Source organism: Barbatula barbatula (genome assembly GCF_947034865.1).
Source record: "Barbatula barbatula genome assembly, chromosome: 7".
In the NCBI taxonomy this organism is placed as follows: domain Eukaryota; kingdom Metazoa; phylum Chordata; class Actinopteri; order Cypriniformes; family Nemacheilidae; genus Barbatula; species Barbatula barbatula.
In genome coordinates, this window is record NC_136770.1 from 6301824 (window position 1) to 6328867 (window position 27044).

The window sequence follows — 27044 nt, forward strand, 5'->3', positions numbered from 1 at the left end:
TCTGTCTGATATTAGCAAAACATGCTTGATGTTGCTAGCATTATGTAGATACAGTATTTATGAATGTGTAAATTATATGAACAAAAGCATATTGTTCTGGGTTGCCCTGAAAGAACATCTAAAAACTAAAATGAAAAGTTTGAAGGTTAAAGAATCGCAAATGAGGCTTTGTACATGATTTTAAGGGTAAAGAATGGAACTTATGGTTACCTTGTTTTCTGCAGTGAATGTTTTCAAATAAAAGCGGTCCACTTTTGCCTTTTGCTTCAGTCTTGTGTTATTTTATATTATTTGGATACTGCATATCGGCCAATTTATCAGTTATCAGCTTCCAATGTTAAAGAAGTATCGGTAATCTTTTACCGGCCAGCATTTACATATCGCTGCATTCCTAATTGTAATGTTACTTCATGAATAACGATGATATTTATTTTCATACAAGTTGTGTTATGTACTGTATTCCAGCGTTTACACTAAACTGTTGAATATATTGTTCAAAGATAAGTGGCTTTATGTAAGATGCACTAACTAAACGTGCTTACTAAAATAAAACTAGCTCATTATGGTGAACAAACAACATAAACTCAACATATTACAAAAACAAATGTTATCTTTATTACATCTAAATACTGTAATAGTAATAACTTTTGTCTCCATTAGGTCTCTGACATATACAGACAGTTCTACATAGCAATTTATCATGGCACAGTTTTTTGTGCGTAGGAGCACAGATCACGGTTGTACAATAAACTGACGTAGTTGTACAAGACTCCATGGAACACACATTACTCTTTACATTAAGTTGGCTACAGCAATGAGACCAGACAAAAGGACGGTTTGTTTTCCAATGCACAGAACATTAGTTTGTTTCTTTATATTTTTACACAACTATTATATCTTTATTATTTATCTGCCAATACATGATCTGTTTATTTGGCTCAAGAACTGAGATGACTTTTCATTTCAAACATGCCGTTGAAGAATAAAAACGTAAAAAGATGGTTCAACCTCTCATTAAATTAGACCTTGAGCACTCACAAAAGCGAATGATAAGTAAAATCTTTGGCTCGCATTCAATCCCAGATCAAACAAATTCAAGTTCATGGTGCACGCAATCCGTCATGCACACGACTCTTCCACACGTAGATGCTCACTCGCGCATGTAAACACACACACGCTACTTACATTCACTCCACTTGCAACAGCTTGTGCTCACACACGCAAAACACATGAAATCCCTCTGATGAAAATGAACCAGTCACTTCAAATGCTTCAAAAGCTTGTACATACAATGGTCTAGGAATGCTCCTGGAATCCACAGACCCAGATATGTCATACGGAGTGACATTTCCTTGCAATAGTCTATCTATCGCTACACATTACATGAACAAATACACAGACACGCATACACGCCTACACCCATGAGTCAGGTGAGGCTGGGTAGGGTTGAGTTCTGTATGAAGGCCTGCGTGTGGAGGAGTAGAAGTCTACGTAGTTGGTGTTGGGTTTGAGCACCTGCCTCTCGCTCACCACGGGATATCGAACAGGCTCGTCCAGGTAAGCGTCCTCATAGCCCATCGGAGACGACAGGTACATTCCATAAGTGTCGTAGGTGCCTTGATTGGCCTCCTCTGGGAAATAGAGCTGCCCATGCTGGAAGATAAAACAAGGGTCAGTCTTCAAAATGGCTGCCTTTTGTGACATTCAATAACATACCCAAATACTGACTACAACAACACATTGCATTACAGGGATTATTTAAATGCCCTTACAAAAATCCAATGACTTTGTTATACAGTATCATTTTGATTTCTCATGTAAATGGATGTGCACTTGGCTACAATGTCCATTTTTAGCTAGCAGATATATATATATCGAATAACGCTCAATTCGCACGTGAATTCACGCCGCAAGCGCGTCTATCGCGTCTTTGCATTGACTTAACATGTAAATCACTCGCGCTTAACGCTTCATTCACGCTTGGTCTGAACACACAGTAAGAATAAAACTCACCTGTGACCTGCAGGACTCCTCTGCTGAAGGAGAGGGATACGAGCTAATGAAATAGGCTGACTGCTTTCCAGACCCTAAACATACATAAACACAAAATTAAAATACCTAAACAAATTATTTCTATAACAATATTCTACCAGTATACTTGATATATAGCCCTGCACAACAATTAAGTAACTGCAATATAGAATAGTGTAACATTTGACGTTTTATACTTAATATTTTAAGTTTGAGACTCTTCAGTCTAAAGGTTAGATGGAAAGAATGGCCAATGCACACCTCAATGACTTCACTTTTAGAATCGCAGCCACATAATCAGACCCTTCAGTCTGAAGTACCACCAATCAATACAGTGTAACTACGGAGGTCAAGAGGTTTTAAATGAATGACCATCAATGCATCTAACCAGACAGTGGAACAAATGCGATTGCTCTGTTAGTTGAAGAGCGTGCTGAATGAGGCATGCGTCAGTCCAGCTTCTTAATTCACAGACATGACCTTAAGGTGAGAGCCGTGCCATGAATTGGCTGTTCCAAATAATACTAACTAGTCATATTGATAACGTTTTAATGTTTATGATATCATTAACAAATATTGTTTTCCTCACCTCTGAATGTGATAAAAAAATATTTTATAGTACAGTCAGCACAGTAGTAGAACCTACAGTTCTAAAAAAGATGGTTTTCGCATGTTTTATATGTAATGTAAAGCTCACCTGTATATGGAGTTGTGTTTCGGTTGGCGTCTCCATAATAATTATGAAGTTGCATAGATGACTGAGTCCTTCGCTGATTTAAACGGTGCCCTCTGATACCCAACATGGCAGGAGAAGAGGTGGCACTACCTCCTAAGTATGAAGATTTTGTACACTTTGAATGTAACTGTATAGCTTTTATTTATATTCAATTATCTTTTACTTTTTGCTCTTTAAGTATACAGTGTTCTTATTTCAGCTTACAATGGGATACCTATATAAATATGATTTTAACAGTACTTTACGTAGAATTTAAGTGTCGTTTAAAAGATTAATTAAAAGTCTGAGCCAAATCTATTTAGATCTTTCTGTCAGTATAAATCAAGTATATTCTGAGAAGTACATAAAAAAACAGTACTTTCTCATTTTTGGTTTAAGAGAAGTATACTAAAAGCAGGCTTGAATAAACTGAAAAGACTCACCTGATTGGATAACAGGTGACATCTGAACGTTGCTTGTCGGCAGGGTGGGTTGGGAACGGTAGCGGTCTCGTTCCAGCGTCGACACTGGCGTGATAAAGTGATTCTGGTTCCATCCATCCTAATAAAGTACAAAACACATTGTCCAAAGATCTCAAGAGACTATCAGTGTTTCTAAACTCAGACAATGGATTCAGATCACATACCTTTTTATAGAAGGTGCGCAGATCTCTATACTGCCACAGAGTGTTGAGCACCTGAGCTGCTGCCTTGACCACTTTCATGGAATATCTGGAAATGATAGGGAAGCACAGTTCAAACACTTCCTGGATGGGGAAGTCCATAGAAAACATTATGGCTCCATATATATAGCTTTAACTATATTACATTCATTTTTACAACAGTACCCAATGGACATATAAAACTATTCCATTCATATGCTCAGGAAAAGAGGAAGGTTATGTACCTCTCTCCACGCCCTCTGCTTATCGTGACCAGCTTGTCGATGCCATCGGTCTGGGCGAGCGCCCGAGCGTTCTCCATGTTCCTGCTGGTGACTTCATGAAGTGCACAGCAGACCGCTGCCACGGTCTCATCTGACAGCAGGGAGGGTCCGTTGCCAGGGAGACGGGTCACTAGGTCCCTCATGGCATACTTTCCTTTAAAACATTTTAGGTAAACTTCAATACACGTTTATTTGAACAAAAATCAATGACTTCACATATAAGCAATAAGCTGGAGAGACTGACCAATGAGCTCTTTGTTTCTGGCGTCCAGTGCCATGTTTCGTAGGGCAGTGGCCACAGAACACACCACTCTGTCATTATCCATCCTCAGTAACTCCACCAGAATGGGCAAACCCTTCTCTTTACGTACAGCGGCACGGATGTAGGCCGCAAACTGATCGATGAGTGAAACAGAGAGAGAATGGTTCAAATCTTACCCTCAAAAAATGGTTTGATTCCGCAAAGCTCATTGTATTGTTCTAGTACGCACTGAAATTCTGTGGCTCATATTGGTTAAAAGTTATTTTAAGATCATAATGTGTGTCAAAAGGCAACATCATCTTTTACTGTCTAAATAAATGAATAAAATAAAACATGTCACAGTATTTAACAACTATATGGTTATCATCCTTGTTATTGAAAATAACACAATATAGACAATATAAAAAAACTAAGGAACGTGTGATCACTTAATCATTTACTACAAACATGTAATAAAATATATTTGGTTATTCTAAACAAAGGTCAATTTAAGATCAACATTTTGCGGATTTATTTTTCCTGGTGTGTAAAGAACGTGAATTGAATGCAACAAAATATTATTTGTTGCAACAAAATATTATTTGTTGCATCGCTGAAATGTTCCATTTTAACCGTTGCACACTCTGAGGCAGGGGTTTTCACATTTTCCGGGGACCCCTTAGAACATTCTGTAGGCCCCCAGAAAAAATTCCTCGTAGAAGGCTCATCGTATTTAGGGGTCCTTGTAGAATCCTGCACCCTGGCGGGCAACAGCGGGTACCCGTCGGATGAACCTCTATTTTCTTTATGTAACGGGTGGAATAATTATTAATGTGTCATTTGCTGTTCGGGAAATAATACACGCAGGCACAATGCGGATCCAGTAGCTACTAGCCAAGACTATTTTGACTCACCATGAGAAAATAAATGGTCTACATCATGTAGATATATTGCGGATGCGGTTCGGGTACGGAATTAAATTAGTGCTGCTGTCGGATGTCCTTTTAATTACTGTGGCTGCGGATTTATCAAACTAGACTCGTGCAGGACTCTGGGTCCTCGGCATGAAAGAGTCTAAAAAACCCCTGCTCTAAGGGCATCTAAGGACAAAAAAAGGTGGATTACGTCTGGTCAAATGTGTGCAGCACAAATTCTTTATTCACTAGCCAGTTTTAACCATTCATATAATTTAGTTCTATCCCGAGCACAGCGACTGTATATTCCAACCACAAGATTCCTACCCTCCAGGTTCCTGCGGAAAGATTCTGCAGAGATCCAGCCGCCCCTTCCAGCGTGGCCGGGTTGGAGCTCTCTGCCAGCAGAGTGAGGTACGGCTTGACCACAGACGGATGCCACAGCATCTCAGCCCCCTTTGGACTTCCAGAAAATCCTGGAATGGGCCCGACACCATCCCACTGCATCATGGGATTACACAAATACCCATAAAATCATGTTAGTTTCAGCTTTGAACTTTTATATTCATAAAAAGGTATAAGCAATACATTTTAGGAATTGGTCTGAAACGGGTTAAGCATAAAATGTACAAACTACAGTACCATATAGATAGTAATTTTTTTACAGTCATTATATTTCAGTGTCAACATAAGTTAAAGCACATTTAAATGAATGTGCAACATGCATTTTACATTGCAGGACTAGAATGTAGATACCAAGTTCGGTCATTTCATATAGTGCAGGTCACCTGCTGATCCTGCCATGACCTCTTCTTCTTTTTCTTTCTGAGGCCCCAGCAGCTGTAGTCCACCTGCTTACTGGACGAGTCGGGGCCCAGGAGCGTGTCGAGGTCTTGGGTACCCATCAACCGGGAAGGAGGCATCTCCAGCTCGAGGCGGTACGACAGGTTCCTCAAAGTGCATACGCAGTTTTCCACAATCTAAAGAGACAGAAAGTGACAGAAGGCGGCAGTGTGAGAAGCCACCACAAAGAAACACTAAACAAGAAACCATTTCTTCCTGTTCCACCAGATGGCATCCTCCCACTACATTTTAAAAGGAGAAACAACTACACATCCCCATAATGCACCAGCAGGTGGCCCTCAAAACACTTCTGACCCTTCAAGGAGTGGCATTGAAAATATGCAACACCTTTTTATTATGCAACTAGATTAAAAAAAAATTGTTTCTGACCATTGCTCAAATATTTGGCAAGAATGTCTCAGACTTCAAATATGATCACCAAACCAAAAGCATTGGTCTACATGAAAACTGGACAGTTTCTGATATGTTAGCTCTGATCCAAAACCTAGTCAGCTGCGTACATGTGTGTGAGCATAATAATGCATCACGAAAGGGTAATCCCATAAAAACAATACAAGATGACGGCAGAGAAAGAGAAATATTTAATATAGTTATGTTTACACAATCGCCATTGGTCATTTAACTGCAAAATTTCCGGCGGGAGGCAGCTCACTTGGTTTTGCAATAGAGCTATTCTGCATAGTCAAAGGAATATTCTCACCTTGCTGTCATAATCGGAAGTGTTCACACAAGTTTTAATTATATAGAGGAGAGAATCGATCAGCCCCTCACAGCAACGCATCTGCCTTCTTGCCTCCTCTCCAGCTGAGCTCAGGTTCCTGCGACACACACACAGTATCACATGCTCAACCATACAACAATGTCTGATTTGTTTGAGATGTGTTGAAAAATTGCTGCTGCCGGTCTCTGTAGTGGTGGTGGAGGATACAAGCGTGATTGTGTTTTTGTTTGCACAGCATGTGTGTGACTCATATGTTGGCTGTACCTGAAGCATCCGGTGGTGTTTCTCAGCACCAGAGACGAGTGCAGCTTGAGCTTCTGGTCCTCCCGCTGGGGGGCCGCACCCCATCCAGAGTGAGGGATTATCACGGTGTTGGTGAGAGGACCAAGAGCGTCCCGAGCAATCGTCATCTTCACGGAATCGCATGAAGACAGGTTCCACAAAACGCCTGTAAAAGTGAAAGGTTATTTTAAAGGGTCAGTTCACAAAAAAAGATCTGTCATCATTTACTCACCCTGAAGTATAAATCTTCTTTGTCCCGAGTAAAAAAATACAAGGGTAGTCAAAAGTGCCACAGAACTGTTTGCCGTCCTACATTCTTAAAAATATCTTCCTTTGTTTTCAACAGAGCATAGAAATGTATAAAGCAAATTTTCCTCAGAAAAAATGAATTTAAACAGATTCAGAACAAAGAAAGAATTTTATTTTTTGGGTGAACTGTTCTTTTTAATGAGGACGAGTAGATCTTGTCCCCCATTTACTGCCATAGTAGGGAAAATAAATACTATGGTAGTCAACGGGGGATGAGATCTGCTCCATTACGGACGTTCTTCCAAATATCTTCCTTTGTGTTTAGCAGAACAAAGAAATGTATACAGGTTTGGAACAACACGAGTACGAGTAAATTATTACAGAATTTTCATTTTTGGGTGAACTGTTCCTTAAAGGCATAAAATCGGCTAAATTTACTTGAGTTTTTAAATGGAAAAAATTCTACATTCCTACAAAAAGCATGATATCACAACAATAAACTGATGCATCATTAATGTTATGACTTTATTCTCACAATCATCCATTTTTATTTTGACATGACTAATCATTAAAGATGTAACTCATCATTTTTTGGAGTTTAAAATAAACAAATATCAGTTATTGAGCAGGTACGTGATTTATGGGTTGAGCCGTGAGGTCTGACTTTGCAGGGAGTGTCAGTTTTTAGCCTGAGTTTTGTTTAAGATTGTGAAAAGAGTGGTTTTATTGGCGTCATTATTTTTTTTATCATACATGTTTGGAACAACACGAGGATGGGTAAATTATAAAAAAGGTTGAATCTTTCAGAGGAATTTTTATTACTATTACAGTGAGTGAGAAACTAAAAATCTAAGATATAGACACTTCTCACTAAATTGTCTCTATGGTTTATGAATGACTAAAAGACCTGCCATCGCACAACCCTTCTGTCTTCTGTTTTAAATATGATGAGTTATAATAAACCACATTTATCATGACACCTTTTGAAAAACAAAGTAATACTCCCTTGAAATGATTCAGCAATACTGCAGATCAGCTCGGAGTGAAAACGTTATATTGCAATGAGCTCGGCTTTTAATCAAATACTTCCCCTTCTAGACAAATCGGCATTGAGATGCATTAAAGTAATCCCTTATCTGAGCTGCACAGCACAACCTGATCTCATCACAGAAGCGAGCGTGAACACGAAAAGAGAGGGAGAGAAAGACAGCAAACGCAAGACTCGTGTCAGTCAGTCATGTGACCACAAGCTCCAACTTACCAGTGACAAGCTCTCTCACTTCTGTGTCTGGCGTCTTCCTAAGCAGACGAACCAGGGCCGGGATTCCACCGGCGTTCCTCACGCAGACTTTGTTGTCATCCGTGGCTTTTCCGAACACAAGGTTCCGCAGTGCTCCGCATGCGTTCCGCTGAACTTCAAGGGTTTTGTGGTCAAGCAGATCCACCAGGTGACGGATACCTCCTAGCCGACATACCTGTAGTGTGCACACAAAAGTGTGTGTTTTATACGTCTGCTTATTAAAAATGTCCAAAGTGTGGGTTTTCCCCATCTGCATAAAAGCAATGGTAGAAGCATGCCAATGCAACTTCGAGGGAAGCGCTGGTGTGTGTGTGTGTGTGTGTGCGGGCGCGTGTGTACATACCTCTGCCTTTATGCGGTTGTCTCCGTAGCACAGGTGTTGTATATATGCTGCAGAATTGGCTTGGACAGAGGGGAAATGATGTTGCAGCATCCGAATCACCTCTGGCAGCTCAGGGTCTCTCCAGGCAAACTCCCTGAACCCCCATACACACACACAAAACACACAAACATGAAAAAGCTAATTTGACAAATGGATGTTTGCGGGGTTGAGTCAACATTCCAATCTTTGCACTCACAATTATTGTGTTTACGTGTTAGAATCAAGACAAACAGCTAAACATATGGTCTGGTCCAGCTATTTTTCAATCCCATTTGTCATTTAAATATGCCCTACAAAGCGATCTGGTTTACATTTTATTTCCAGCTCTTTGTCTGTCTGCAGAATAAACGCAGCCCGAACACAAAGACACAAACGCACCAACGCAGAAGTACCAACATGAATGCGGCAACATAACAGGAAGACTGGCATGGGTTTCATTTACATGTGAAGTCATCCAAAGCACGGTCTCCGTGTTTAAATGCCAACCGCTTTAATGGAGTGTCAACCCGTTCAGTGTGTGGGTGCAGGTGAGAATACATTTTTCAGTAATATTAAAACGGCAGTCATTTTTGCATATAAAAATTTGGCGGTCGCTGTAATATTTCAAGGTGCCAATTGAAACCAAATTATATTTATCCCCTAAATAAGTGATGCTTTTAAAATGTTTCGTCTGTTTTGTTGGTTGAAGGTCCATGACACCCATTAAAAGTCCAGTGTATGAAATTTAGCAGCATCTAGGGGTGGGGTTGCGAATTGCAACCAACGGCTCTCTCCACCCCTTCCTTTCAAAGCACTACGGCAGCTGACACATCACTAAGATGTCACATTTACGCTTCTTTGCCGAAGGAGATAACATTTACAAAACGCACTCTGTAGAGCAGTTTGTCCGTTTAGGTCTGTGTATGTAGATAAAAATAGTTCATTCTTAGGCAAGATAAACATAACGCTTCTTTATACACCTCTGAACACATAGTTATGTTTATTATATTGCATTTCTGTCAATAGAAAAAGGACACACTGGACCTTGAAACCAGAAGGCTTTAGGTTTCACCTGGGATCTTTATGAACGCTGTCTATGGAAGGAGATCTTGTGATAGCGTTGTCGACGGCAGCAGAGTGTCTGGTGTAGTTCGCGTCGGCCGTGCGGTAGTGGGCAGGGTGATAGGTGTCAGAGTGGGCTGCCATGGGGAATAACCCTCGCTGGTACCTCAAAGTGCTACATTGACTTGTGGTCCTTTGTAACGTACCAAACCCTGTGTAGAAGAGCGGGCAACAGTTAGGAATACCAGTGAGATAGATGCTTCCCATTAAGCCCATTAAAGATTTCTCATCAAGGAGCAAATTATCTGAGCAATGCTTTCATCAGTTAATTCATTGCTCTAAACTATAAAATTTTAGGAGTGTCTTCAAAAGTAATACTCATATGGAGCATAACTGAGAACTTAATTGTGTCTCCAGAGTTATGAAAGAGCATCTTTGAACAATCCAGATTGCCTCTTTATGAATGAAATCTAAAACATACCTGTATTGTTCTTGGAAACCGCACTTTGGGAGCCACGAGTGGGACTCTGGTACAGAGGGTTCTGGAAGGTTCTGTCCTCATAGATGGGCGTTATGTGGCAGTCAGGGGAGCGGGCGTCCTGTCCCAACTGGCTGTTTTGACTGTAAGAGGTTTGCAGGCCTACATCAAGATCAGACAGGCACAGTCAGTGACCGTCTCGGGACAAATGCATTTCTTATCTCCTGACAAATGTGGTTGTGCAATGTATTTTTATTCAAACTAATTCCAAAACTACAAATGTACAGTATGCTTTTTAAAATGAACCTTGAGAAATTGTTCTGCTCTGTATTCTGCTCCGAAAAGCATTTAAAAAGTACTCAAACGCATTTTAGTGGAAATACTTCTTAGTCATATGAACGTACAAGCAGAGATCATAGATTAGTAGACTTTGTGCTTCTTACATTAACCAAATGAACCTCTCAAGTCTTGAAGTGGTAATGTGAAAACAATCTGTTACACCTTTAGACATTGAGGAAAACAACCGCTGCCCACAAATGAGACCTCATAAACATCTTAGTTCTTTCTCCTAGGTAATAAATGAAATGGCAAGAAATAGAGACAGATTTTAAGATCCCCTAAGATACATACGAATATTATTTACCTCACTAGTCTCTACACAAGAGATCTTATGTTTACTTGGCAAATCTCAGCAGTTTGAAACCAAGTCTCAAACGAAGGGATTTCAATACGCACGTTTCACATCAAAACCTCTCGAGACCAGATTCTTTTGAGCTATTCCATCCACATTAATGACACGCCCTTTATTTATGATGCTTGTCAACAATTGCGTCCATTTTTGTCCAAATACACCTCTTGAAAACAGAGATGCGAGTTGTATTATAGAAAAAAGCTATAATTAACCACTACACTGAAATTGAACACCTTCAGACGTATGTGCGAGCAATACTGACCTTGAGCAAAGATTCAAGATAGTGGCCCATAAAGTGGATCAATATGAACATATGAAATGTATATGATTTCGATATGAAATGTTTCATCAAATTGACCAATATGCTGATTATTTTACCTATATCTACATTTCTTTTGCAACTCCACAGTATTTTAACAATTGTCTTATTTGTCATATTTTTTATTTCTCTTATGCAATTTAAGGTGGAACATCGGATAATTGAAACACAATAAAGAATTCCATCCATTTTCCAGAGCAACCTCTGGGCATTAAAAACAAAATATGTAAATTTTTGCATCAAAATATCGAAACTTAATATTCTTTACTTTTGACCTAACATTATCACATTTTCCAACATTGTTTAAATCCAGTGAAACTTGCAGTTTAAAGCAAGGTTACGCCCCTGCTTATCTTTAAGGCTAATGTTACAACGTAACGTTCTAAAATATTATATTAACATTTTGAACATGATTTGCGAGTCTCATCAGATTGACTTCTATCGGCAGTGAAGAAACAACAACTCCTCCCATCAATCTAGGACCTTCACCGTTTTATCAAGCTACACCTGAGTCATTGTTTTGAAAATGCGATGAATCCCCTGGGTATCCTGCGTCTTTAAAATATTCCTCTGGGGTAAAAACACTATGGGTATCTATTCCAAATATAGAAAGCTGCAGTGGGTCACGTGGATGTCTGCTGGTCAATTTATTGCAACAAAACCAGCGATGTGCATAATTAATTGTGCCATTCAGCTGAATTAGCAAAAGGTCTTCAACATCTCTTCACCCTTTTTCCCAGGCGTGATTTCGAATAGCAAACAGGCCATAAGTGATTTGCTCATAAACGCCAACCCAAAACTGCATATTCAATTAGACAACTACTGGAGCATCATTCCCGACACGACTAACAAGCCCTGTGAATGTTATGTGTGGAAAATTCTCTGCAAAACCAGGCATATTTCCCCTCCAAAAAACTCAAACTCAATATAAAAACTCAATTTCAAATGTGTGATATAAAAACTGAACAAAGCGGGTTTATCTTTGATAAATTTGTAATCTCCTCATAAATCTCGAAATTCACTTCTTTCAGAAAGGCCTTGAGTTAAAAGCTTTTCAAAGGTTTCACACCAAGCGCCATCCACAGAAATACTGCACAAATGGGGCAGTGGGACACATCTGAAAAAATATTCCACAGATCTGAATGTGAGATTATCATCAGAGTAATCCTACAAAACAGTATCTGTGGAACTCCAGTTTTATGTGGATGTTCATTGCAGATGGAATTGAAACTGTAATAAGATTTTGAAAAAATACGAAATAAAAAGTACCTTTTTTAATGCTGCACAGCACTTTGATTCTGAAACTCGTACGCATGCACAGCATCTCATTATCAGAGTCACATAACGGGGTTATGATCATTCCAACAGGAGCAATTACATTGATGTTTCTTTTGTCTTTTTATGAGAATCGATTTGTGTCTGCCTCCCTGTGGTGCGCACCCAGACCATCAGCAAGTGCAAAGAGTCGCCTTATGACCCTTTTCACAATTGTTTTTGAGACGTGTTATAGTCAGACATTCAAGTTATAAAAATGTCAATTTTGTAAAAGATTTCTCAGGGATGTGGAAATTTAACACGTATAATGTGACAGCACTACTAATCCTTATTTAACATAAGACGCATACAACGTTAAGAAAGTTTCACACACATTTAATCGGTGTCCCTAAATCCTCAACTTTTAAAGAGTAGTGTGAAAACTCCGTTTGATACAGTTCTGGTTTTGGTCAGGGAGGAAGAGTAAATCGCTTTATGGATTTAAAGTGATAGTTCACCCAAAAATGAAGAACGTAAGCAATTTTCAATTCTGTGACATCATTGACTGCCATAGTAGGAAAGATTTAAAGGTAGTCAAAGGTGCCACAGAACTGTTAGTGTTCCTAAATTCTTCAAAATATCTCACTTTGTGTTCAATAGAACAAACAAATATACTTTTTTCTCCTACTATGGTAGTGGATGATGTCACAGAACTTAAAATTGCTAACATTCTTACAAATATCTTTCTTTGTGTTTAACTGAACAAAGAAATGCATACAGATTTGAAACAAATCAAAGGTGAGTAAATGATGACAGAATACACATTTTTGGGTGAAGTATCCCTTTAACATATTGTTGAGCTGCACTCAGCGTTCTGGGTGGTTGAAAGGACCTTCGGACAGGTTACTTGCCTTTGAAACTTCAACAATAAATTAACAAGAAGTACAAAACTGTAAAAAATTAAACTGCATGTTTGTAACCCACCTGTAAGACTGTCTGGTCTTGAAAGAACCATCCTCTCAAAGATGTCATAGGCTCGTGATCCAAATGAAGACTGAGTGCTGTCATATGCACGCGATTCATGCTTCCCTAGTGTTCCGTACTGCTGTGGCTGGGCGGTCATACCGGACCGCAAGAGTGCTGGCGGTGACCCTGACTCGGACCCCACCCCGTTTCCAAGTCGCCCCAAGTAGGTGGAATGAACTGGGTCTGGGGCGTGACTGGAGGTGAGAGGCAAGGTTGTGCCAGGAAATATGCTAGGCAGAGGGCGGGGCTCTGAGACTATGGGCGAGCCATAAGGACTTCCAAGAGATGTCCGCAGGGGCTGACGGGACGCAGGTGGGGAGGGAGTGTAGAGTGGGGATGGAGCACGAGAGGGAACAGAACTGACGCGCCTCATGACACGCCCGCTGCCGCCCACCTGACAAAAAATTACATATAAACAAACACCATAAATATACAGCACGCTAATAGAAAGTGTGTATGAAGTGTATGTTTATACCTGTGTTGAGGCCTGTCCTTCGGCCCTAGAGCTCATGGCAAGGGTGGGGCTTCCACCAGGGGCGGAGCAAGTCGACTGGGACCTTCCTTCAGAACGCCTGGGCGTCACAGTGTTGCTATAGTAACCACTGACCTCCTGGTATCCACTATCTGGATATGAGTTCATCTGAGTGGAGCTGCGCGAGTTTGCCACAGACCCTGAGCAACAGCAGAAGAAAATACAAAATACAGAGGTTTTTTTATACAGAGTTTGATACTGTCAACGAAACTGTTAAAACATATCTGTTTGGGTGATGGATCGATGTTTTGGTGGTTATAAAAAACACTTATGCTTCAAGATACCTTTGGCCCCCTATCATTTATCACAAAAATGATATTGACTAATCTCTCTGTTTGTAATTTATGTTTTACAATTTCTCAAATTCAATGAGTGTCTTCAGTCAGTAACTACATTTTTTTTCATCCAGCCTTCGGCAAGAGTCATAATGATTCTGTAAGAAGGACATATTCTTAGTTACAGCCTAATAAACGCCCAGCTGAGAGACTCAATCAATGCTGTGACAAAAACAGCCGAGGAAAAGGACGTTTAGAAATTGATGGCACAGTTGATGCAACTATTTTCTTTTCCTTATTTCTATTCAAGTGATTTATCCAACGTTATGTTTCAGATTAGCTGGAAACCAGGTCAACAATCATGGAGAGAGACGTATACGGAGCATTGGAATCGACAGCAAAGCTCTTACGGTGAGAGGAAGATGCTGTTGTTGATCCAGCATCTTTGTGTCTGTGTTGAATTTTTATCAGAAAGTTGATTTAGTTTCATTTTTTATTTCTTTATGTCCTGTTTCCTATTTTACAGGTTTACAATATAAGCTTTAAATTTGGTTTTAATAAAGGTTAAAACTAAGTCTATAAGAACATGGTTTAAGACTGCACACCTGCAAGCTCAGAAGAGGTTAAACATAACTTGATATGCCTACGGTAGAAACCCCTGTGGGGGTCTGGGGGCATCCTCTCCCATAAGATTTTGTTATTGTATCATGTGAATTAAATGTGGTGGTGCACTCTGGCATTAAATAAAGCAATAAACCTCACGAAGCTGTGGGTTACAGTGCATTTTATAACAGCTAAGGGCGTTGTAGCACGACGTGAAGTGCCTAAAACTCCTTTAGCTGTTATAAAATGCACTTGTAGCCCACTGCGTCGCGGGGGGCGTTTGCGTTATAAAACAGTTCATCAGGGTAATTTATAACTGCGTAGAATTCGGCTCAACCAATCAGAATTAAGGAGCAGAACTGACAGTTTTATAAACAAGATACAACTTGCTTGTGAAAATTTATTTCTTAAATTCAAGTGCCCCACATTATCATTACAGCAACAGATAAACACATGACGTATGACAAAGGAACACTAGTATTGTTTCGCGTTCTTTCTAATTTGGAGGGCATGTACGTGACGTCACCGCGCGGAAGTCACGTGAGACACGCCCACTGAGTGTCAGAAAGACTGAACCCATGCAGCCGCCGTCTGTACTTTATTGTGTGACGTTACTTGTGTGATTGAGTCTACAAACAAACTAAGCAAGAAATCAATCATTTTTCAGCATTTAGTACATTTCAAGCATTGCGATAAGCCTTTGTTCTACAAACACGCAGGGACGTTTTACGTAATAAGTCAGACCGCTTTCAAACGTTATACTAAGCAACTGTTACAAATCCCTGAAACGCGTTTTAGGAAAAAGAGCGGAGATAGCGATCAACACTGATTATTTTAACACGCAAGTTAACCATTGTCAACAAAATGATTCACTAGAGCACAGTGGGTCTCGTTTCATCAAGTTACGTGTTAAGTAAATATTACTCACCCTCAGGCCATCTGAGATGTCGGTTTCTTTAGCATAACAAGCTGAAACTGGTCATTGAAGATCCGCATGCAAGTCCATAGGTGCCCCGTCTTCCAAAGTTCAAAAAGCAGATACAAGCATCTCAAAAAGTCATCACCGCGGCTCCGGACGAAATACGAATGTCTTAAGAAGCGAGTCGATCGGTCGGTGCATTAAAGTGAGCGTTATTTACAACATTAGCATCGGTAATCTACAGCTTCTGCGTCTGAACCTTCGGGCAGAGACCACGCGCCCATGTTCCCTCCTCTGAGCTCGGCTCCTGAAGTGGGAATTCTGAAGGGACATTGCCAATTGCATCTCATAATATAGACGTTTGGATAACATTTGGCGAACCGAGTAAGAAAATCAACGCCATTTTCTCTTTTTCAGACTGTACCTTCCTTGTTTCGTCCCCTTCAGCAGTGCATTCCAGGGGCTCAAAATGCTGTTTGGAAAAGCGTTCTTCCTGTGGAACTTTCCACGCATGCGCGGACCGATTACCTGAACTTCCAAAATACATGGATGCGCGTGACGTCACCGTACACGAAAGCTAAGCCTTGTTCGACTTGTGCGCAGCAAGAGCATGCGCATGACGCCACTTTACCGCGAGATTGATTCTAAAGCGCATGGAGAATCGTCTCTCGACTCACTCTCGCGGTAATCTGACGTCATAGGCACGTCGGTTCTTGGGGCGCCGCAATAAGTCAAAAACACCTTTCGGCAAAAAGAAAGACTGACTGCAGCAGTGTTTACCTCTATAAAACTCTTGAAAAGTTTGTGATTGATTGTACAAACAGTTAGAGCACAAACGTATATATTTCTATTTACAGTCTGCTGAAAGCTAAGATGCACATGGATACCTGCAGTTTGCAGAAACACGTGGAATACTGAAACGTGGATCTACACTATCCTATTGAAAGCAGCCATTTTGCTGAATGTTTTGTACTCAAGAGGGCTTGTTCCGGAGTGTTCACGTGGGAAAGTGACGTCAATGCATACCCTCTATATAGAGCCCCTAAACAATTTTAGAAATCACCTAGGAAAACTCTTCGGATGGACACGATTCACAAGGACGCCATATTTTGATTTGAAACGGCAAATTTCGAAGGAGTAGTAAGAAATTATCCAAAAAGATCAAAAACATCTTCAGATGAGACTAAGTCGAATGAGTACTACAAACTTGACCTTTGGAACGCAGTGAAATCAGTCTACCGCATTCGCATGCGTATGAATGCAGGTCAATAGAACCAAAAGTCTGTTGTGACCGTGACATTGTAAGTGACATTCACTTTAGACACTTGAAGATTACTCCCCACAGATTTCCTCGCTCTTTACAAGCATCTGAATTCGCAAGGGACTACAGTTGCATAGGGTTTTCTTAACAATCCATTTCATAGAAGTTATAAGAAGCTGTAATCTTTAAAGGCACATTAACATGATGCTCGGAAAAAGTCTGCAACAATTGCTGACATGATCGATTCAAGACAATATTAAAAATATGAAGAAACTCTACGAATAATTACATTATTTACCTCCCTATTAAATTGATCCTTTCCAAGCAGGCATCAAGTGCCTGGCATTGTGACCGCATGTTTGTAAACAGTATTTCTACCGAGAGATGAGTCAATATTACTTTCTTTCGTAATTGACAGCAGGCCAAAGATGCTTTTGATATACAGCTTAAGTCTTACTAACCCACAACATTCTTATCAGACATTTGTGTGAATGTAAATTGATCATATAGAGGTGACAGAAAACATCTGGAGTGTGAATGAACGGACCCTCACTTTCACGCAGGGAGATCTGCTCCAATTCAGGGGAGTAAAGTGATCCCTGACCTCTGACCCCAAATGTAGGTGAGGGACAACCATCCGATGGCTTGGAAATGCCCGCGCCTGAGGATTCTGGCAACCAAAGAGTTTACAAAGTGTAAGTTTAAGTTCAATAGTTAGTAAACCTGCATACCAAAAAATTATGATTAAATAACATTGGCAATGCACATTGTATGATTTTGTCCATGATGCCCAATGATTGTCTCTCTACAAATGTTTTATCCAGATGACTTCTTCAAAAATTATATTGTTCAGTATATCATACTGTCTAGTGTGGCACTGTTCATATTGTACACTCAAAAATAACACTGTTCACCAAATTTAGCACAAATGGCAAATGAATGCAGGGACCCTTGAATACAAAAACTAGAAAGTTAAACCATCAACAAAGGGAACTTTCATCACCCCAAGTCAAACTATGTGCTGTACACATGTGACCGCAGCCCTATCTGAAGTGCCACACCTCTGCCTACTAGTGATGCACAGACATTTTCAGACAAAATATGCCGAAATAAAAGGCTGAAACTAATAAATATATCAAGAACAGCTCAAAATCAGGCCACAGAAATTACACACAAGCTCTGTGTAATGCGGGGAATTGACTTGTGGGTGTTTTAAAGCCGAACTTAATATGAGAATGATCAGTGGAACGATCGGTCAGTAACTGATCAGGTGCTGATATCACTGAAGTTTACACAAACAGACTCACTGCCCCTCTGTGTTCTGCGTGTTGTTTTCAATAAAATGATTGTGCACCGTGTATAACCTTCTTGTACTATCAAGAGATGCTGAGTTTCACTATAACTTAACTGCTGTTATGCATTTAAGAATTCCAGAATAATTTTAAAACTAAAAGTAAAAAGTTATATCTGATTGTATTGCAATGACCAAGGAAGAATTATATATTTTGTATTGTTTTAAAATCGTATTTACAATGAACTAAAAACTATTTTAAAAACGTCTTTTAAGAAATTTTCTAAACTAAACTACATTTTTGATATCGGTTTCGGTCCACAATTGTCATTTTGGTGCATCACTACTGCCAGTTATTTTCAATAGATAATAAAGAGAAACATAGCAAGCAGCGATAAATACCTGCTGATCTCCACAGTAGAGACTTCTCAGAAGAGCTGGAGGAAATAAGACAGTCATGAGAGAAGACCACAATAGCACACACACACTGGGCACAATGCATCTAATTTTCAAAAAAAAAAATGCAGAGCAAAGAGAACCGCTTAATTTGCCCTGAAATATGGAAGTATTACCGGTGCACATCAATCACGGTGTTACAGTCTACCGACTGTCACATTTATCTCTCTGACAAGAATTTTAAACAGGCCGTCTGATTATTCACGTGAAATTAACTGACTTGTGGAACCGGAGACATGTGAGGATGTTTTGGAACCACATTGTTCATGCCGACATCATAAAACTGCAAACAAGTGTCTGCCACCGAACATCAGTGTCTGGTATGGATGGGTCAAAGTTCACCGGTCATCAGGCTATGGTGACAGCTGGGGGGGCAGAGTGGGACAGCAGGAACGCCATGTAAGGAAAGGTTAACGTGGATGGGCCATGGTGTATCAAACTGGAGCAGGAGTGCACAAATGGCTCTTCTTCAAGAAAGAAAAACTCAAAAGCAAAAGACCATCTGGTAAAATAGCACGGACTCTCCCTGACTCACAGTGAAACTGAGTAACTGACATGTAATTAGAGAGATACAAACGCAGATAGTTCACTGTGGAAAAGCATGCTGGGAATTACTGTACTACTGCGTATCCCAAATGCGGGATGATGAATGAATAAGGGAGTAAATAAATCTAATTGTTGTTGCGAGTCTATTTTCAAAGTGATTCTTGCAGCAAACACCTCTGGAATGCTATTTCTGTAACATGTATTAAATGAAAACACTTCATAACACCCTTAAGCTTGAATGTGTTTATTGTGAAATGATAAATATTCTTTCATGTTGCATTAGGGCAGTTAGTTAGAGTGGAAGGAGACACATCGTGGTGTTTATCATAGTTTATCTTTAACCAACTAATACAGAACGTAACAAATAAAGAACTATTGCTGGGTTTCTGTGTTGTATATGTGTAGGGTGGGGGGGGCTTGATAGGAATAATCTGTAGAGTGGGCGGGAGGGACACTTATAAACCTCATCAGAAATATGACATGCACCTAGTTGCCACGGATACGCTCAAATATGACATTCCAAATGAAGCTTCAAGGGACAGTCATCATTTATTAATTCTCATGTCTTTTCAAACCTTCTGGTGAACACAAAATATGATATTGTGAAGAATGTTGTACATTTTCGCCCATAAAACTGTACATGAAATCTAAAGGCACAGTCTGGTTTTGTATTCCACAAAAGAAAATATTTTTTTCCCAAATGGATTCTTTCTATTTCACAGAAGACAGGTTTAAAAAATGAAAATGAGTAAATGATGACAGAATTTTCATCTTTGGGTGAGCTATCCCTTTTACTACCCTCCAACTATATCCGTCACGTATGCATTTATGTCATAAAGTCCCCTGGAAATTTACTTTCATCGTTTCCATACACAAACCGTGCCTGGTGCAGATTGGCACATGAATATTAATTACAGAACATTATGTCATAGTTGACCTAAGTGGAGGCTGATGCTGGTAGAAAAAGTGCTGAGCTTTAGCCGTAAATTTAGGATTAACATTTGCATTAATTCAGGCCACATCAACTAGTTGTTAGAGGTTTCTGGCTACTCTTAAAGTTCTACTCACCCGGCTACATTTTTAGCTAAATAAATCTCTTAAAATCAATTATTCTCTTCCGAACATTCAAGCTTTCAATATTTTTGGAAGTGGGGAACATGTGGTCGCTACATCCCCTGTATGTAGGTCATGCTGAGTCATTTCACCATGGCATTTGACGAATGTAAGTAATATTTACATTACACCCAAAAATGATAATTCTGATTAAATTTTTCGGGCCAAAAGAAATTCTGCTCATCCAAACAATTCAAATTGTAATGGTTTTACCTGTCACTCGCTGCACCTGGAGACTCCGCCCCCAACCTGCATCGCTCCAGCTGATTGGCAACGATTTGTCTTTCTTCCTCAAGTTCTCTAGTTAGCCGTTCGAACTGGAGCTCCTTCACAAAAACACGACAGATAAAAGAGTCACTTCTACCGCTTCTGTGATCAAAAACACAGCCATAATGTGAAGGCCATCCGCTATTAATAATCCATTCTACACACTGCATACCCGTTTCCAATTATGATATTAATTTGGCTTCAAAAGCCATCGTCTTAAAATCCTGTCTCTTTGCAACCACCATTCACTCACTCTTGAGTGTGTGCCCTCTTCCTTTCCTCTTGAGCTGTTTCTGAAGCCTGTCTGTGTGTGCATGTGTGTTTGTTTATGTGTGTGTGTGGAAGACGAGGAGGCTACGCTGTTGGCCTGCCTCTCAGATGCAGACAGACTTGTTGATGCAGCTGCCCTTAAAGGTGACACAAGCAGTAAACCACACACAGGCACACACTCAATGTTGCCTTGGCTCGATGTTTTAATATCTATGTTGATATTTTGATGACTGTCTTCCACTGTTGTAAGCAATGTAAACATTTTGGAGCGTTGCACCTGTCTGAAATAGAATACATAAGTATTGCGAGTTTCATTTCAAGCATTCACTTGAGGTGGTGGGAAACAGTATTGTTGTCATTATCGAGTGTTGTTCTCAAGGCGAGATGGTAAGGCAATGACTATCTGCCTTGTACCACGCTGTGAGCTACCGGCTGTACCAGGCCTCTGCTATTCAACCTATTGTTCAGCATGACATTACTTGCCAATGTCCTGATTCTGTCCAAACGAAGCAGAAAGAAAACACGAGACTTGACCATTGACTCAAATAGAGACAGAACGCAGTCAAATCAATGCCGCAGTTTTTGGTGGTCTGGTAAAACATTCACACTGGTGATTGCCATCAATGCTAACAAGACATGAGCTGATGTTGCGCGATAAAAATGAAAAGTTAGAGAAAGGTTAGCTCACAAAATGAGTCTAGATCGCCGTCTTCAAGGTGAACAATTAATAAACAAAAGGCAATGGCTACCCAGAAACAAGCAAATGGCAGCGTTGCATTATACCTGCTCTTTAACAGAGGCCAGCAGATTGGTGGTGGTGGCAGCATCAGTCGCCATGTTGTTGTTGGATCTTCCCTTACCGCTCAGCACCTCCCCTTCCTCCACAGGGCTTTGCCTTGGAGAAGGCATTCCCCCTGCACATACGATCACACACAAACATCAACCATTTACATGTGATGACACTAACGCAGTAAGTATAACAACCATTCACTCAATATCGCTCTGTTTATGTCTTTTTCTGTATTAAAAAACGTAATTTTTTATACATTTTTAAACCCAAATTACGGCTCCACCACCAGAGTTGAATAACCAATACAGTGAAGGAAAAACTTATTTGATACCCTGCTGATTTTGTATGTTTGCCCGCTGACAAAGAAATGATCGCTGATTCTGAAATGATTCGAATGGTAGGTTTATTTCAACAGCGAGAAACAGAAAAGCAACAAAAGGAATCCAGAAAATGTGCATTTTAATGAGTGAAATAAGTATTTGACCCCTTTGCAAAGCATGACTTTGTACTTGGTGGGCACATCCCTTGTTGGCAATCATGCTGGTTAGATGTTCCTTGCAGGAGGGATTTTCCACAGATTTTCTATGGGACTTAGGTCTGGAGACTGGCTAGGCCACTCCAGGACCTCAATGTGCTTCTTCTCGAGCAGCTCCCTTGTTGCCATAGCCATGTGTTTTGGGTCACTGCCATGCCGTAAAACACATCCACGACCCATTTTTAATCCCCTGGCTGAGGGAAGGAGGTTCTCACCCAAGTACATGGTCCATCGTCCCTTTGATGCGATGCAGTCTAGCAAAAAACACCCCCAAAGCAAAATGTTTCCTTGTGTAGGTCTACAATCTTGTCCCTGACGTCCTTGGACAGCTCTTTGGTCTTGGTGGAGCGTTTGGAATCTGATTGATTGAATGCTTCTGTGGACAGGTGTGTTTTATACTGGTTACAAGCTGAGATTAGCACCACTCCCTTTAAGGGACTGCTTCTAAATCTCATCTTTTTACTTGTATAAGAGACACCTGGTAGCCAGAAATCCGGCTGATAGATAGGGGATCAAATTCTTATTATTTCTCTCAGTTCATAACTTTATTTAAATGCATTGTTCTGGATTGTTTTATTGCTATTCTGTCTCTCACTGTTAATAAAGCTACCATTAGAATTATAGACTGATCGTTTCATTGTCAGTGGGCAAACATACCAAATCACCAGGGGATCAAATACTTTTTTCCCCTCACTGTATGGGTTTACGGCTTAATTAATTTTAGTCAATAAGATGTACACAAAAAGAATACAAATAATACAATTGAAAATACGGTTTCGATTGACAAGCCTGTCATTAAACTCAAGGTTGTGCATAAGCACGTTAGATCACTTGCTCAGCTGTAAAACGGTAATATAAAAAAAAGCATTCAAATAATTGTCAAGGATAATGCTTAGTTGTATCACTGACTGACTTCTTTAGATCTTCCTTTCGGACTAGAAGTTTATACAGTAATAACAATGTCGTCTCTCTCACGCCCTTTCATTCTCTCTCAGAGAAGAATGTTGAACCGTTGCAAAAATGAAAATTCTGTCATCAAATAACTCGCCCTTAGAATTGTTCCAAACCTGCATAAATCTTTGTTGGGTTAAACACAAAAATATACATATTTTAAAGAATGAGGTAAAGTTAACCGTATTGACTACCACAGTTGATTTCTATCCTACTATAATAGTCAATAGTGACCCAGCACCATTTGGTTACAACCATTCTATTATACTTTACGTCATTTATACAGGCTTGGAACAACTTGAGGGTTAATTATGACAGAATTTCATATTTGGGTGAACTATTCCTTGAATTTATCGTGCGAGAATGCGAGTGCAGTGAGTTAAGCTTAAAAGATGCAGCTTTCTCATATTTCCAAACTTGGACCGCTGTGTGAAGAATTACTGAACTTATTACAAAATAGCATCACATTGTGTCTGCGCTATAAGCAAGCAGTTTATAATAAATAAAAAGGACTGTTTTCCAGCATAACATAACATCTTTGGAAAGAAAAACAGACACAGCAGTTCAAATTTAAGTACAATGCTGGGATGAGTCTGCTGTAATGATTTACTTTTAGGTATATAAATTAAACATTAAAATATTTATACTCTTTACGCATTATCACATAAACATTTAATGTCTTTTTAACTATGCTTATTTATCTTCAATATATATCAAATAAATCTTCCTATCAGTGCTTAATACAGTATGTTGCCATACTCAGCACTTTTCCCAAGCCGTGCTGAGAAACATGCAGCTGAAAAGAATGTTTCTTGTTTACTGGAGAACAAGGCTGTTGTTGCAAGGCACAAAAAGAAGCAAACGGTGCCACAGCATGTTTATATCATGACATTGATGGAGTAGAAAACCGAAAGGTTTTTCACTTGCATTATTTACAAAAAGATTTGAAAAATCCGGTTCCTGGAAATGACTAAAAATGCTGTATTATACATGCCAGACCAGTAGATAGGGATGTCATTTTATAATGTTACACCATGTCTCTGCGTTGTCACAGTTTATACAACAGTGCTGTTTTAAAAAAAAGGTAGGCCCAAATACGCAGCTGTCCTGTAAACGAATGTCCAAAACGCATAAAGTTTTCAGTTTTTAGTTGTCATATAAGTGGCCCCTGAAATACATTTGGGCGGGTTTGCATGGATGCTGGCTATCGAACCCATGAATTCTAAAGGCAGCAGTACTCTTAAGGTTTGTAATGCACTATTCTTTGGAACAATGTTCATTTTAAAAAGGATGTTAGCACTGGCGCACAAAGCCTATCGGCTAATCGTATTTCCTGGCAACATTACGGCAGGGCAACAAGGGATGTATTCCAACGTGTGTTCCAACATCCCAGCATGCAACAGCCTGACAAGACAACCTGTTCTCTTCCCTATTCCCTCCCCCAACCAACGGCAAAAATAGTCGGATCAGCAGATGTACTCTCTTCTTCTTCTTACTGTGTATAGCCTTAGTGTCTTTTAAATAGAAGGACGAGATTATTCTTTAGCTTGGCCTAAATATTCCACAAAGGACAGGTAGTATCAAGGTAGTTTGAAGAAAACCCTTTGCTAAAATAAAAATGACTAAGATACATACAGTATGGGGAAGGACAAAATTATGGACACCTAGCAAATACACATTCTTGCAATAGATTCAACTTTTGAATTCATCTGTCAGTACATCTGCCAGTTGCTTTGTGGTTAAAGCACAGAGCCAGCTTCACACCCTTTTCATAATTGTGGAAACGGATGCTCCGGAAAAACCAAACATTCTGGCCGTTGTTGAGCGGCAGTGCTAAACACAACTTGTTTTGTCACAACTTGTTCCAAACCTTGTTATGGCATGCAACCAAGACAATATAGAAGAGAACTTAAACATTAGTTTTTTACAGACGCCTACACAATTAAAATGAACCCCTGGCCTATATACCGTAACAATAGGTATGTATATTATGTTGTCCAACCCATACTTGTGCTAAAGCTGAACACTTTAAGCAAATCTTTAAAATGACTAGGAAGTTCACAACCCCCTCACGCAGATGTTTATAATTCAATGATTCGAAGCTTATAAACTTCATGAAAGGATGTAGCCCAGTGTGTTGGCATCCGTAAGAATGAATTCCAAATCCACTTTGGAAGTCCTTAAATTCCCCACCCACTGCACACACTGGATTAACCGAGAGTCTGCCGTCAGTCAAAGCGCAGGCCCGATATACAGAAGAGAGGAGAGCTGCAAAACAAGCAGGCCATCTTATTAGCAGTAATAAATTGATATTTAATAGGACTCATTGGACACTGAGTACTATCACACAGGATCGTCGGAGACATCATTTTCTCACTTCCATTAAAGAGTAAAAAACCCAGCCACGGCCATTGGAAATTCAAAGCTCCCCTGCTGCTGGATGCTTATCCAGACCACATAACATGCATTGCAAAGACATCTGCTAAACGATGATGCATTGTCCCCGCAATCCTTACATACAGTGATTTTGGACTTCGCATCACCGCACAGCAGCAGTTGCACGGTGCACAGCAGCAAACCTGCATTTAATCTGAACTCTAGTCAATATGATGAGGCAGCTAAAACTGCAACCACACCGTCATCCCCGGTCAGAACATACAGTACAGGCTTCAATTTCCATCGAGCTCAAAGAGTAAGACCAGAGAGAGATTCTTCATAATGCATTAAGAAAGGTGTCAAATAGGAGATTCGGCTTGAGTGCAAATGACAGGATCTACCAGTCTACGACGTAATGGAGACCAGCCTACCTCACAGGCGACGGGTAACTAGGTTGCAGGATGCCATAACAAATGCCATCAACCATTGTAATTAAAAGCCACGCAACATATCCGATGTCTTGCCCAGGTAAATATTTGATGGACAGATGGGCCAAATGCGCCATGCGGTGTTCAGAGGGACACGAAGGGTCACAGATGATGATGATGATGATGATGATGGTGGTGGTGGTGGTGGTAGGAGGTGTAGGTATATCGATTAAAGGTGGAGGCGACACTACACCTGCTTAAGTTATTTAGCCGTATGCATTGAGAAGGCCAACAGTCTAATTACAAAATCACAACTATCGTAAAAATGCACATCTTCCGCACAGTTAAGCACTGCGATAAAAACACTAGAAGGAGGTTAAAAGCACGCACGACACATCGCAAGGAAAGCACAGCGTCTGCTGCAAGTTTTCAAAGCGAACGATTGAGGTTTGCAGATAAATGACAAGCAGGGAAACGTTCGTGCGATTCGGAGCTGAATTCCCGTCGCCGGCGCGCGCCAGATGTTAGCAACGCTCCACCGGAGCTGCGCGAAATCACCAGCACTTACCGCAAAACCTCCGAAACGCAAATTATTCGCGGCGACGGATGTATCCATTTGAAACGGAATCGCGGGGTGACATCGTCTCCAAACGCGGTTTTATGCGACGAACTGAACGGGCGGCTCCGGCAGGCTCTCGCGCGCTTCCATGAGCAAGAGGGTCAGAGCGCGTGACGTAGACGCTTCACACAGAGAGGTGCTGTTCGGGGCATTTAAGTGTGTTGCCATGTAGTCGAAAGGGAGTTGATTCGGATAAATGCATGGAAAACGCGGCCACGGCTAGAAAACAGTCGCTTTGATTATGTTTTAATCTTTCATAATCATTTCAAGTAAATCCGTAACTTTGCCGTCGCCGAAATGACTCACTTTGAAATGAAAACTGTTTGTTTGTTAATCTAAAGTCTACACAACCCTGGCGA

At 40.2% G+C, this 27044-nt stretch overlaps 1 protein-coding gene across 4 annotated transcripts; it reads right to left on the minus strand.

Annotated features, from left to right (window-relative positions):
* Positions 1-586: 586 nt before the first annotated feature.
* Positions 587-26813, minus strand: pkp4 (plakophilin 4). 4 transcript variants are annotated; one of them, XM_079461134.1, is made up of 22 exons: positions 26635-26813; positions 21770-21900; positions 20663-20775; positions 18737-18771; positions 17597-17713; positions 13929-14125; positions 13412-13847; positions 10167-10325; positions 9696-9897; positions 8606-8738; positions 8224-8437; positions 6696-6879; positions 6411-6528; positions 5635-5826; positions 5174-5347; positions 3936-4086; positions 3653-3845; positions 3393-3477; positions 3190-3307; positions 2729-2860; positions 2014-2087; positions 595-1653 (listed from the first exon to the last, which is right to left on the minus strand). In XM_079461134.1, the coding sequence occupies exons 2-22, from the start codon at positions 21893-21895 to the stop codon at positions 1414-1416; spliced, it is 3393 nt and encodes a 1130-aa protein (XP_079317260.1). In that variant the 5' UTR covers positions 21896-21900; positions 26635-26813; the 3' UTR covers positions 595-1413. The 4 variants fall into 4 exon arrangements, with proteins under 4 accessions (XP_079317261.1, XP_079317260.1, XP_079317259.1 ...); XM_079461133.1 differs by having other exon boundaries at positions 17591-17713; positions 26635-26779; XM_079461136.1 differs by lacking the exons at positions 17597-17713; positions 18737-18771; positions 20663-20775; positions 21770-21900; positions 26635-26813 and adding exons at positions 15792-16103; positions 16207-16721.
* Positions 26814-27044: the final 231 nt, after the last annotated feature.